At 42.1% G+C, this 12,668-nt stretch overlaps 1 protein-coding gene and 1 pseudogene across 2 annotated transcripts in view; both read left to right on the plus strand.

Annotated features, from left to right (window-relative positions):
* The window catches only part of OTC (ornithine carbamoyltransferase), a 57,124-nt gene that overhangs the window by 15,243 nt on the left and 29,213 nt on the right, over positions 1 to 12,668 (plus strand). For both annotated transcript variants that reach the window (XM_036839549.1, XM_036839550.1), the window contains exon 4: positions 4,476 to 4,563. In XM_036839549.1, coding sequence (XP_036695444.1) covers positions 4,476 to 4,563 — 88 coding nt within the window. The remainder of the gene's footprint in view (positions 1 to 4,475; positions 4,564 to 12,668) is intronic.
* On the plus strand, positions 8,752 to 9,129 carry LOC118888491 (annotated as a pseudogene).

A 12,668-nucleotide genomic window follows, 5' to 3' on the forward strand; every position in this document is an offset into this window, starting at 1 on the left:
ATCAAGGACAAGGCGGTGAACAACTTTGTTAATTGCTCCAAGGTCAAGAAAAATAAGAACTGAAATGGCCACTAGATGTAGCAATGTGAAAGTCATTGGTAACCCTGGTGAGGGGAGTTTTGGTGCCATGTTGGGGGGCCAAAGACTTATGGGAATAGATTTGAAGGAAATGAGACAAGAGGAACTGGAGAGAGAAAGAAAAAACAAGAGTTTGGCTGCAAAGAGAGCAAAGAATTAAATGGATACCGGCAGGGGAAATAGGGACAACAGAAAGTTTGCATTTTTTAAATTAATGAGTGAAAAAATTAGAATAGCCTATTCAAGATGCAGGTAATGTAAGAGAGAAAGGGAAGAGTTGGTAGAGCAACATTCTTGAGTAGGTGAGGGGGCATGGCTTCTAGTTCATACGTGGGGTATGGAAAGTTCATCTATGCTGAACAGGAAGGGAAGCAGAATATATGGGTACAGATGCTGACAAGTACGGAAATGGGGTGATGGAATCTGGAAGTTCTCTGTTACCATTTTTTTTTCATTGAGGTGGGAAGTAAGGTTATCAACCGAGTGCTGGCTCTACTTTCAAAATATATCAAGAATCCAATCATTTTCTCATTGCTTCAGTGGTTACTATGCTGGTCCAAGCTATCAATTCTCAGCCAGATTTTTGCAAGTCTCCTGACTGGTCTCCCTGCTCCTGTCCTTGCCCCACTATGGATGTTCTATTAAAACATACGTCCAATCATGTCATCCTCTGCTCCAACCCTCTGATGGCTTCCCATCTTACTCAGACAAAAGTCAAAGCTGTTGCTTCCTCCCCACCTTCCTTCTGCAGCCTCACCAACTATTACTCTCCTCCTCGCACACTCTATACCTTCCACACTAACTTTGTTGTTGTGCCGTGAATCCACCAGTCATGACCCTTCCTCAGGACCTCAAGACATGCTCTTCCCACTGTCTTGTATGTTTCAACGCGGCTTCCTTGACCACGTTAAAATTATAACTCCTATTCCTTACATTCCCTATCCTCCCTCCCTGCTCTATTTTTCATGTAGCACTTGTCAACATCTTACAAGATATTTAATTTACTCATATTTAATTTACTCATTCAGTTTATTATCTATCTCTCCCCCATTAGAATGAAAGTTCCAAGTAGGCAGGGACTTGTACCTTGTTGTTTACAATGCTTTTCACAGTGCCTAGAACAGCACCAGGCACATACTTTTAGAATGAATGAATAAATTTTAGAACCATACCATGAGGCTAGGACCTGTTGTGGTCACTCCACAGAGACAAGATGTGCCTCCCACCAAAATCTGGTTTGATTGTTGACAGTGAGGATAACATACTTGCACCAAGAGGGTATGAAAAGGTTTATTATTCACATAATGTGGCTTTCTGAGGAGAGTAGGGCTAGCTCCAAAATTGGTCCCAAAGTGGCATTAGAGAGCAGGAAAATTACATGGCTTGTGCTTTTATTGTGGTTGTGGGGTGAGGCTGGGGTGAAGATGCCCGTGCACAGGGCAGGAGGAGAAGGGAGAGTGATGGTGGGTAGCAATCAAACATCATAAATTGAGTCAGATTCTTTATTACAAGGCCCATAGCAAGTAGGACTGTTTGTGTGTTTCATGTTCTCTCATTCTACCTGGGATGTTGCACATCAGATCTGCAAGGGATCTTAGGGCTCTAGGCAAACTGCCTGATTTTCAGATGAAGACTGAATCCAGTTCCACTATGTTGTCCTGTCTCTGTAGATCCCAATGTAAGTTGGCTTAGGGGCTGGCTCTCCTAGGAGAAAGCTCTAGGTTCTTAAAAACAATCTTGAACAAGTTTTTGGACTCTTTGACTCTCAAAACTCCTGTCTATAAAATTCTTATAATAATATCTAATATGCTCTTTGTCAGAGTGAAGGATTCAATGGAAGAAAGTTTCTGAAGTGCCAGCACCTGGTAGTGCTCTGTGACTAGTCATTGCTAGAGTCAGAACATAGTGGCCTGTAGCTAAAAAACCATTTGGTCGGGGCAGTTTTTAAGAGAATACTTTTAAGTATGAAATAGGTAGAATATAATTATTTTTTAAATGTAGTAACAGAAATGAGAACAATTGTTTTGTCGTGGATTTTTTGTTGTTGTTTTACTTAGGAAAGTTTTCAAATGAACAGAAAGTAGAAAGATTAGCATAATGAGCACCCCAATACCCCTTACATCAATCAACTGTTAATATGTTGCCTTCTTTGATTTATATGTTCATTTTTGTTAGTGAAATTTTTTTTTTTTTTGGCCACGCAGCATGGCATGCGGGATCTTAGTTCCCCAATCAGGGATCGAACCCGTGCCCCCTGCAGTGGAAGCGTGGAGTCTTAATCACTGGACTGCCAGAGAAGTCCCAGTTAGTGAAATACTTTAAAGTAAATTAAAGCTACAATGAAATTTTACCTCAGAATATATCAGTATGCATAGTTCAAATAAATAAGAATATTTTCTGTATAGCTACAATATCATTATCACACCTAATAAAAATGATTTGTTAATATCATTTGTTAATATCACCTATCCATATTCAAACTGCATTATTCAAATTGCATTAAGCTTTCAGTGGGCTGTTTCATGAGACTTTGGGTCAAATTCCCCTTCATGAGTCTAAAACTCTTTGTCCCCCAACTCACCATGAGATTAATGATTTCCTCCTTTCTCATGGGAAACAAGTAGGATTAGAAAATTGTGACTGTTGCATATTTCCCAAAAGACAAAGTAGGTATATTACAATAAGGAGGAAAAAAGTAATGTTTGCAAAATTCCTCAGACAAGTCTCTATCTTGTAATTATACTTATTTGCCTTTACATTGTATATCTAAGAAAGCCTGCCTATTGAACCTGTCTCAAATGAGAAAGTAAAGTTCTGATTGGATGTCACCATTTCCCATAATTTTGCCTCAGGGTATGTGGTATAAGGGCTCTCCTTGTTACCACAGAGTTTAGCTATGGCTTGGGGCAGGCCCCTCTCTGTGTCATCCTCCCCAGACCAATGGAGTGTGCTATGAGGGTGGGGAAGGAGCCATCCTCATCTGCTCAGATGTCTGCAATAATCTCACATCCCATGGAGGGTTGAAAAGTGGTGAGGGCAATATGCGAGTGGTGCTTAGCCCTGTCTTGGTTGGAGGATAAACACAACAGTTGAATGACCTTCTGATCTTGCTGACTTTTAGTGACCTGAAATTGCCATTTCAATACTCACTTTATTTTCAATTTTTAAAAAATTAAGGGCTTGGGCTTCCCTGGTGGTGCAGTGCTTAAGAATCTGCCTGCCAATGCAGGGGACGCGGGTTCAAGCCCTGGTCCGGGAAGATCCCACATGCCACGGAGCAGCTAAGCCCGTGCGCCACAACTACTGAGCCTGCGCTCTAGAGCCCACGAGCCACAACTACTGAGCCCACGTGCCACAAGTACTGAAGCCCGCGCACCTAGAGCCTGTGCTCCACAACAAGAGAAGTCACTGCAATGAGAAGCCCATGCACCGCAATGAAGAGAAGCCCCCGCTCGCCACAACTAGAGAAAGCCCACACACAGCAACGAAGACCCAATGCAGCCAAAAATAAATAAATAAAATTAATTTATTTAAAAAAATTAACCCATAATCTATATACAGGAAGATGCACAGATCTTAAGTGTACAGTTCAATAAGTGTTGAAGAATACATATACTCATGTATATGGGTATGTAACGTACAAACTCTGTCAAGGTATAAAGTATTCCTGTAACCCCAGAAAGTTCACCAATGCTCCTTCCCAGCCAATCAGCCTCTCCAGAAGCAACTAGTGTTTTAATTTCAGCCACTCTATGTTAGTTTTGCCCATTCTAGAACTTCATATAAATGGAATTATACATTATGTACTCTTTTGTGTCTAGCTTCTTTCATTCAGCATAATGTTTGTGAGATTCATCCATGTTGTGTGTATAGTAGTGCATTCCTTTTTATTACTGAATACTGAATAGTATTCCATTGTAATCCATGATATCCCATACTACAGTTTATTACTGAATAGTATTACTACTGAATAGTATTACTGAATAGTATTACTGAATAGTATTACTGAATACTGAATTACTGAATAGTATTCCATTGTAATCCATGATATCCCATACTACAGTTTATTTTCCCATTTTCCTGGTGGACATCATTATATATTTTAAAGAATAAAAATGAGGTATAGTCTCCAAATGAGAACATGCCCCATATTGCCCAGATCTGAACAAGAGGGTGGAGAAATGGGCACACATCTGAAGGAGAGTTAAGTGCTGGTACAGAAAATTTCATCTACTTCTCTCCGTTCCTCATTATGCTTTCCCTGGGAACTCCCTATCAGAGAGGCTGGTGAGATTGAAAGATTTTGACTTTTCAATTGAGATGGTGCTGATTGCTCATAATTTTGTTTGCTACTTTCTTTTTTTCAAAATGCCTTTTTCCTCTCTCTTTTACTGTAGGCTTTGCACTTCTGGGAGGACATCCTTGTTTTCTTACCACACAAGATATTCATTTGGGTGTGAATGAAAGTCTCATGGACACAGCACGGTTTGTAAATCTTCTCTTTGAAGCTTATTTCAGAATTGATGGATAAATGTCAAAAAGAAAATATGCTTCTCTTTAAATAGTGGTTTTCCCTCTCGGCATCCTTTGGACTGTTCTCTGTTTTCCTTCTTTCCCTCTTTACCTGATGTTCTGAATGCCTCTCCCTCATCCTCTGGCCACTTTCCATGCGTTAAGATAATTTTTTTTCTTAGCAATTTGAAGAGGTTTCTGATTATAAAATTTCAAACTTTGGGAAATTTGGTCATCAAGCATGACATTTTAAAAAATTAATTAATCAATTATTTATTTATTTTTGGCTGTGTTGGGTCTTCGTTGCTGCACGCAGGCTTTCTCTAGTTGTGGCGAGCGGGGGCTACTCTTCGTTGCGGTGTGCAGGCTTCTCATTGCGGTGGTTTCTCTTGCTGCGGAGCACGGGCTCTAGGCGTGCAGGCTTCAGTAGTTGTGGCATGCGGGCTCAGTAGTTGTGGCTCGCGGGCTCTAGAGCGCAGGCTCAGTAGTTGTGGTGCACGGGCTTAGTTGCTCCGCGGCATGTGGGATCTTCCCGGACCAGGACTCGAACCCGTGTCCCCTGTGTTGGCAGGCGGATTCTTAACCACTGCGCCACCAGGGAAGTCCAAGCATGACTCTTATGTTTTACAGTTGAAGAAATGGAGGTCCAGGGAAACTAACATGTTCAATGACCCATAACCTGCTAGCATCAGAGCAGGTAGTGATAATAATAGCTAACATTTATTGAACATTTATTCTGTGTCAGGCATTGTTCTCACTCATTTAATCCTTATAACAACCCAAATATATTGGCATAAAGAAGTGAAACAACTTAATTAGGGACATACTAGCTTCTATAACACAAAAATCTCAAAATGTCAATGGCTTAACATAGTGCAAATGTTCCTGACTGATAAGACGGAAGGACTGATTATTTGTGTGGTCATTCAGGAACTCTGGATGAGAATGGCTCTACCATCTTCAACATGTGGCCTCCAAGGTTATCCTGGGTGTCAGCATCCAGCCAGGAGCTAGGGGAAGAGAGCATGGAGACAGGATGCTTGCTTTAAAGCCACATTAGCAGGGAAGTGGCACAATCACTTCCACTCACATTCTATCGGCAAGTACTATTAGCTCAGCCCTACCTAGATGAAAGTGGAGGTGGGAAAAGGCTCTTAACCACTAAACTATAGTTAGAGACTGAAACATAGGCCCCCTGACTCCCCATGCAGTGCCCTCACTATTGTATCATGTCTGATTGAGAAATATAGAGCAAATGTCTGTTTAAATATTTCGCCTTTGCTATCTAAGACTAATGATTATTTTCTGAAAACGATGTGCCATAAAGCAACTCCTTGCAGACACTGGCTGCTTTTTATGGCAGGTACCCTAGTATATACTAAAGAATCCACCTCATTTGAATTGCTGAAGAGATTTGAAATAACTCATCTTTAAACCTTTTAGTTACGTTATTTCAGATGGGACAATGTTAGTATTAAGAAGTGTTGTGTTCATCTTCTGGATGCAAGGGACAAAAAGAATAAATAAACATAAATGAGTTTTTCTTCCAAATATGCTGCCACTGGCTGGAATTATATTTGCCTAATAACTGTTTCCACAAAAGTGAAATATACTTTATTCAAGAGCAAATATTACAAGCTGGTTAGGGGTTGAAGCCAGGGCCACAGCCAGGAAAGAAGTTTCAGTGGGGATCCTCTATATAGGACTAAGTGAATGATGGTGAATGAGTCATGTGTGAACTCGTGGTTGGAAGAAGGTACAGCTGGAGGAACAGATGAACATCCAACAAAGAGCTAAGGAGTGCGCACTGGCAGCCAGAAAGAGGTCAGGGCCCAGAAATCAGTGGAGTAGGCAGGACCCCAAAAGCAAGAGACGAATAGCCAAGCACGGGTTGAAAGCCGAGGATGAGTAAAAACATATTCTTTTCCATGCTTGCTCTCCACACAATTCACACTGCAAGTCCTTAGTTAGAGGAGCTCTACACAGATCCTAGGAAAAATAATCTGCTCACAAGTCCCAATATGATTGGGACTTTTTAGTCCATATAATTAATTCCATTGCTACATGGATACATAAAATTGGATCCATAGAATTCCTTCTGGTCATTCCATCTTATCCAAAAGACTCGAAGGAAAATAATCATAGCTCCTTCTTAAAGGGTGTATACTATGGACCTCTTGTACTATTATCACTAAATCTTTGTAAAAACCTTACAAGGGACTTCCCTGGCGGTCCAGAGGTTAAGATTCTGTGCTTCCACTGCAGGGGGCACAGGCTCAACCCCTGGTAGGGGAACTAAGATCCCACAAGCCATGCAGCGCAGCCAAAAAAAAAAGAAAACTTACAAAGCAAGTATTATTGGCCCAATTATTTTATAGATGATGAAACCATGACTCAGAGAAGTAATGGAGCTTAGTGGCTAAGTCAGCATTTAAATCATGCTGTTTTTTTAAGGCCATGCTGTTTTGGTTTACCCCTACCGTCTCTTTTATACAGTCAATGAGAGTGGCAGTGAAATGAGTTATGGAAAACATTGGCTTGTGTGCTGCAAGGTGCCCAAGATCACCCCCATGTTTGATGATTCACTAGGACGGTTCACAGGACTCAGCATATAGTCAGACTCGTGGCTATGATTCATTACAGTGAAAGTATACGAAGCACAATCAACAAAGGGAAAAGGCACGTGAGGAGAAATCTGAAGGAAACCAGGTACAAGCTCCCAAGAGTCCTCTCCCAGTGGAGTCACTCAGGATGCACTTAATTCCCTTAGTAAGGAGTTGTGACAACATGTGTAAAATGTTATCCATCAGGGATGCCCCTTAGAGACTCAGTACCCAGGCTTTTTATTGGGGGATGGTCACATAGCATGCTCTGTTTGACATGTACCCAAATTCCAGACTCCCAGAAGGAAAGCAGGTGTTCATTTTAAACCATATTGTTTACAAAAAACATTTTAGGCACAGGGAGTTACTCTTAGCAGTCCTGGGAATGGTGGAAACCCTCCCCAAACTGAAGCTCCCAGACGCCATACAAGGGCCAATCTTACGCTCAGGCCTTTCAAAGGACAGCGGACAGGACTGCTATGTTAACTCTTTTCTGCGTGGCTTGGAAATCAAAAGACTTGAGATCTAGTCCAAGCTTTGCCACTTACCTACTCTGTGACCTCCATGGGTGAAAACTTCTCTGGATCTTAGTTTCCTTTTCTATAAAATGAGGGAGTTCCGAGGTCGAAGGTCCACTTTATACTCTCAAATGTAAGCAAACGTATTAAAGTCATAGTCCTTAAACAGAGGTGTGTCCCAGTGTAAACTATGTGTAGACAGATGCACAGTAATTTGGACGTGGGTAGAGATAGGAGGTAGAGAGAGGATTCCAAGGGTTCTAAAGCTAGATTGAGAATTATGTTGAGGAACCTGTTAAAATGCAAAATTCTACGCCCCACACTCAGGAATTCTAATTTTGCAGGTTAGGGTTCAGTTGCTGTCTGGGAATCTATATTTTAACAAGCTCCTCAAGTGATTCTGCTGCAAGGGGGGCTGGACCACACTTTGAGAGACCCCGAATTGGGAGGTTGTGTAGTAATCCTGGCTGTTGTGCTGTCAATCTATGCTAGTGTGTTAGTAAAGAAGGGACAGCTAGTAAGATATGTATATGGTTTCATGCTGACTGAATGTGAAGGGTACACTGATAGTGCAGGCAAAATGGTTTCAGACTTGTTATTCTTAAAATATATATGTATATATTAGCAGAAGCAGGAAAATGAAAGGAGTTTCTGCTTCGGGAAGAAGGTGATAGACTAGGTATTGGACATATTGCATTAAACGTTGAACCTCCATGTACAAATGTCCATGAGCCACTGGAGATTTTGGGTAGAATTTGGGTAAAGTTGATAGCTGGAGAAATAGAAGTATAAACTCAGTGGTAGAAAATGAGCTGCAGAGTCTCACTGTGTGAGAATTCCAGAAGGCTGAACCTTGAGGACAGGTGCAGTTAGGGAGGGACAGGAGGAAATCGTTAGGGTACAAGGTAAATAAGGTTAGTACAATATCAGAAGAGGCTGGAATGGTAGATGGGGATGTCAGAAAAGGGGTTAGAGTAGCTATTGTGGAAACATGACTTTCTTTTGTGCATCCCATTCCTGCTTAATATGCCAAAATCTCTGACAAACAAGATATGGCTGAGATTCAGAAATTCAGTAAATCTAAACTGAAGAAGACAAGAGAAATCCACTGCCTTGCACAGAAGTAATTGAACAGGAGAAGCAAGGAAGTGAATCTTAATGACATCTACTCTGCCGATATGTACGGTACAATCCATAGCAATTGCCTCCTTGCTTTTTGTAGACCTTAAACTCTGTAAGATGCAAAGAGATTGGATGATGTTTAAATGATAGTGCTGGCCCTTTTGAATCAAGAGAAAAGTGCACACTTGACACTGATTGACGGCGTTGCTTCTCTGTCTGCCTGTCTCGCTGCTTTGGGGGCCTGGTGGAAAAAGAAAAGTGACTACCCAAGGCTTCCCTGGTGGTCCAGTGGTTAAGATGCCGTGCTTCCAATGCAGGGGGCACGGGTTCGATCCCTGGTTGGGGAACTAAGATCTCACATGCCGCGTGGCATTGCCAAAATAAATAAATAAATTAATTAATTAATTTTAAAAAAAAGCGACTACCCATTGGTGAAAAAAGAACTGGATGGGGAATACACTGAATGTGGCAACAGAAAAAAAAAAAACAAAACAAATTGGGCCATTCTCCTGAAACCTGTTAAATGCAGTTTCCAAAATGTCACTTATTTAGTCAAATGACTTAATTATTCATTTATTCAAAAATATTTACTGAATGCCTAGTTTTTCTTCCAGGATTTTAGCACTGAGAATAAAACGGTGATCAAATCAAACAAAATACTTTTTCAAGTGGAAATTATATTCTAGAGGGAGAAGACTTTGACTAAACAAAAAATAAAGCAGGAATACAATAGGAGGTTGAAATAAGTGTTATGATGAAGTCAAAGCAGGGTGATCTGTGGGTGGAGTTGGGGGCGCCTTTAGATTGGGTGGTCAGGGAAGGCCTCTCTGAGGAGGTGACAGTGAAGTGGAGAGCTCACTGAAAATACAGAGCCAGGAATGCCAAGCTGTGGGAAAAGCATCTCAGACAAAAAGAGCTGCTGGTACAAAAGCTTAAGGTGGGCTTCCCCGGTGGCGCAGTGGTTAAGAATCTGCCTGCCAATGCAGGGGACACGGGTTCGAGCCCTGGTCCAGGAAGATCCCACATGCCGCGGAGCAACTAAGCCCGTGCACCACAACTACTGAGCCTGCGCTCTAGAGCCCATGAGCCACAACTACTGAGCCCATGTGCCACAACTACTGAAGCCTGTGCACCTAGAGCCCATGCTCCGCAACAAGACAAGCCACCGCAGTGAGAGGCCCATGCACCACAATGAAGAGTAGCCCCCACTCGCCACAACTAGAGAAAGCCCGCACGCAGCAACGAAGACCCAACGCAGCCAAAAATAAAAAATAAATAAAATAAAATAAATAAATTTATAAAAAAAAAAAAGCTTAAGGCAAGAGCAAACTTGATGCACTCAGGAACAGAAGGACAGCCGGCAATGTTTTTACATCTGCAAAGAAACATACTTTAAACTTGCAAATTAAAAAAAAATGTACGTGGGCTTCCCTGGTGGCGCAGTGGTTGAGAATCTGCCTGCCAATGCAGGGGACACGGGTTCGTGCCCTGGTCTGGGAAGATCCCACATGCCACGGAGCAACTAGGCCCGTGAGCCACAACTACTGAGCCTGAGCGTCTGGAGCCTGTGCTCCGCAACAAGAGAGGCCGCGACAGTGAAAGGCCCGCGCACCGCGATTAAGAGTGTCACCCGCTTGCCACAACTAGAGAAAGCCCTCGCACAGAAACGAAGACCCAACACGGGCAAAAAAAAACAAAACAATGTACGCTTACAAGTTGGTCCTGTCTTGGCCACCAAAGGAAGGAAAAACCAGATCAAGGAGTAAAAGACCTAAATACACATTCAAAATAAAAGGAATTCGCTTTTCTTACTTGATTACAATAATAAAACCTGTTCACTCTTCAAAATATAGTAGGGGAATTCTCCTTAGCTAAGTCTCAGTTGAGTATCGTGTAATCTGAGGGTACTGGTGGGGAGTGAAGGGGAGCACTGAGATGGAGCTGTCAACTGATATTGTGGAGGAGTTGGTATGTCAGGGCCCCCAAGACCACCCCCGGTTCAATGATTCATTAGGAGGATTCACAGGACTCAGCATATGGTCATGGCTAAGATTCATTATAAAAAAAGGATACAAAGCAAAACCAGCAAAGAGAAAAGGCACAGGGGGCCAAGTCCAGGGGAGACCAGGCACAAGCTTGCAAGGGTCTTCTCCCTGTGGGATCACACAGGACATGCTTAATTCCTCCAGCAATCAGTTGTGGCAACATGTGTGAAATGTTGTCTTCCAGGGAAGCCCATTAGAGACTCAGTGCATAAGATTTTTACTGGGAGCTGCTCACATAGGCACCCTCTGCCTAGCGTGAAGCCAAATTCTAGGCTCCCAGAAGGAAAGCGGGTGTTCAGCATAATCCGTAGCGTTTATACAAACAGTTTAGGTAGTGAGCCATCCTTATTTCTAGGAGTGGCGGAGACCCTCCCAAAGTCCAAGCGCCAGCTAAGGGCCAACCTTGTAAGCAGGCCTTTTGAAGATAGCCATCTCAGGACTGCTATGTTAGCTCTTTTTTTGCACAACTGGGCTATCATCTCTCTTCTGGATTTTGCTAGATATAATGTAACTAGTAAGGGAGTGTATCCTACACTCATGGGAAGACAGCCCTAAGATTTGAATTGTTTCCTCAGTTCACTGTGGATCCCTGTAGGGCCAGGCTCCCATTGGAGAAAATGAACCATTGCTCGCTTCCCTCTTTAGAAAAGTCTCTCTCGGCGACTCTTTTCCACCCCCTAACATATCAGAAGACACAAAAGACATACATATATATTCAGTTAAATTTACTTCAGATTTGAGGGTGTTTTCAGATTTTGTCAATTCTCCGGTGCTCTACTGGGGTTAAGAGTTGGATATTCTATTTTTTTCCTCACTCTGGGCTTGTCTTTTTAGATGTGACACCAGAAGTGACAGTTTAGCATGACTCAGATCACTTATTCTTTGGAAGTTTAAAAATGGATGTATGCTAACACATATATATGGAATCTAAAAAAAAAAAAATGGTCATGAAGAACCTAGGGGCAAGGCGGGAATAAAGACGCAGACCTACTAGAGAATGGACTTGAGGACATGGGGAGGGGGAACGGTAAGCTGGGACAAAGTGAGAGAGTGGCATGGACATATATACACTACCAAATGTAAAATAGATAGCTAGTGGGAAGCAGCCGCATAGCACAGGGAGATCAGCTCGGTGCTTTGTGACCACCTAGAGGGGTGGGATAGGGAGGGTGGGAGGGAGACGCAAGAGGGAGGACATATGGGGATATATGTATATGTATAGCTGATTCACTTTGTTATAAAGCAGAAACTAACACACCATTGTAAAGCAATTATACTCCAATAAAGATGTAAAAAAAAAAAGTATTACCATTAAGAAAAAAAAAAGGATGAAACTTAGCAACAGTAGTGGGACATTTTCACTCCAGTTTCAAGGCTTTCTGTTTCTTCCATAATGACAGCTGTTCATGCCTAATGCTCTGAGTCCACTATTGAAAGGTGCATAATAGTTTCACAGTCATTTTCACTTTAATACAGTACTTAGTAAAACAGCTTCAGGAACCATGTGCATGAAAGGCACCACATAAAACCAAATAATGTAACATTGTTCTACTCTAATTACGTCCCCTATAGATGTAACTTACTTATGGTACTGATCGCTGAAGTGTTTTCCGCCAGTGTAAAACCAGTAGAAAAGAAAATCAGCATAAACCACTGTGTTAGTTTCCTAGGGCTGCCATACATATTACCACAAACTTGGTAGCTTAAAAACAACACAGATCTATTCTCTCAAAGTTCTGGCGGCTAGAAGCCCCAAATCCATGTGTCAGCAAGGCCATGCTCTCCCTGAA

Source organism: Balaenoptera musculus, chromosome X, assembly GCF_009873245.2.
Source record: "Balaenoptera musculus isolate JJ_BM4_2016_0621 chromosome X, mBalMus1.pri.v3, whole genome shotgun sequence".
Lineage (NCBI taxonomy): Eukaryota > Metazoa > Chordata > Mammalia > Artiodactyla > Balaenopteridae > Balaenoptera > Balaenoptera musculus.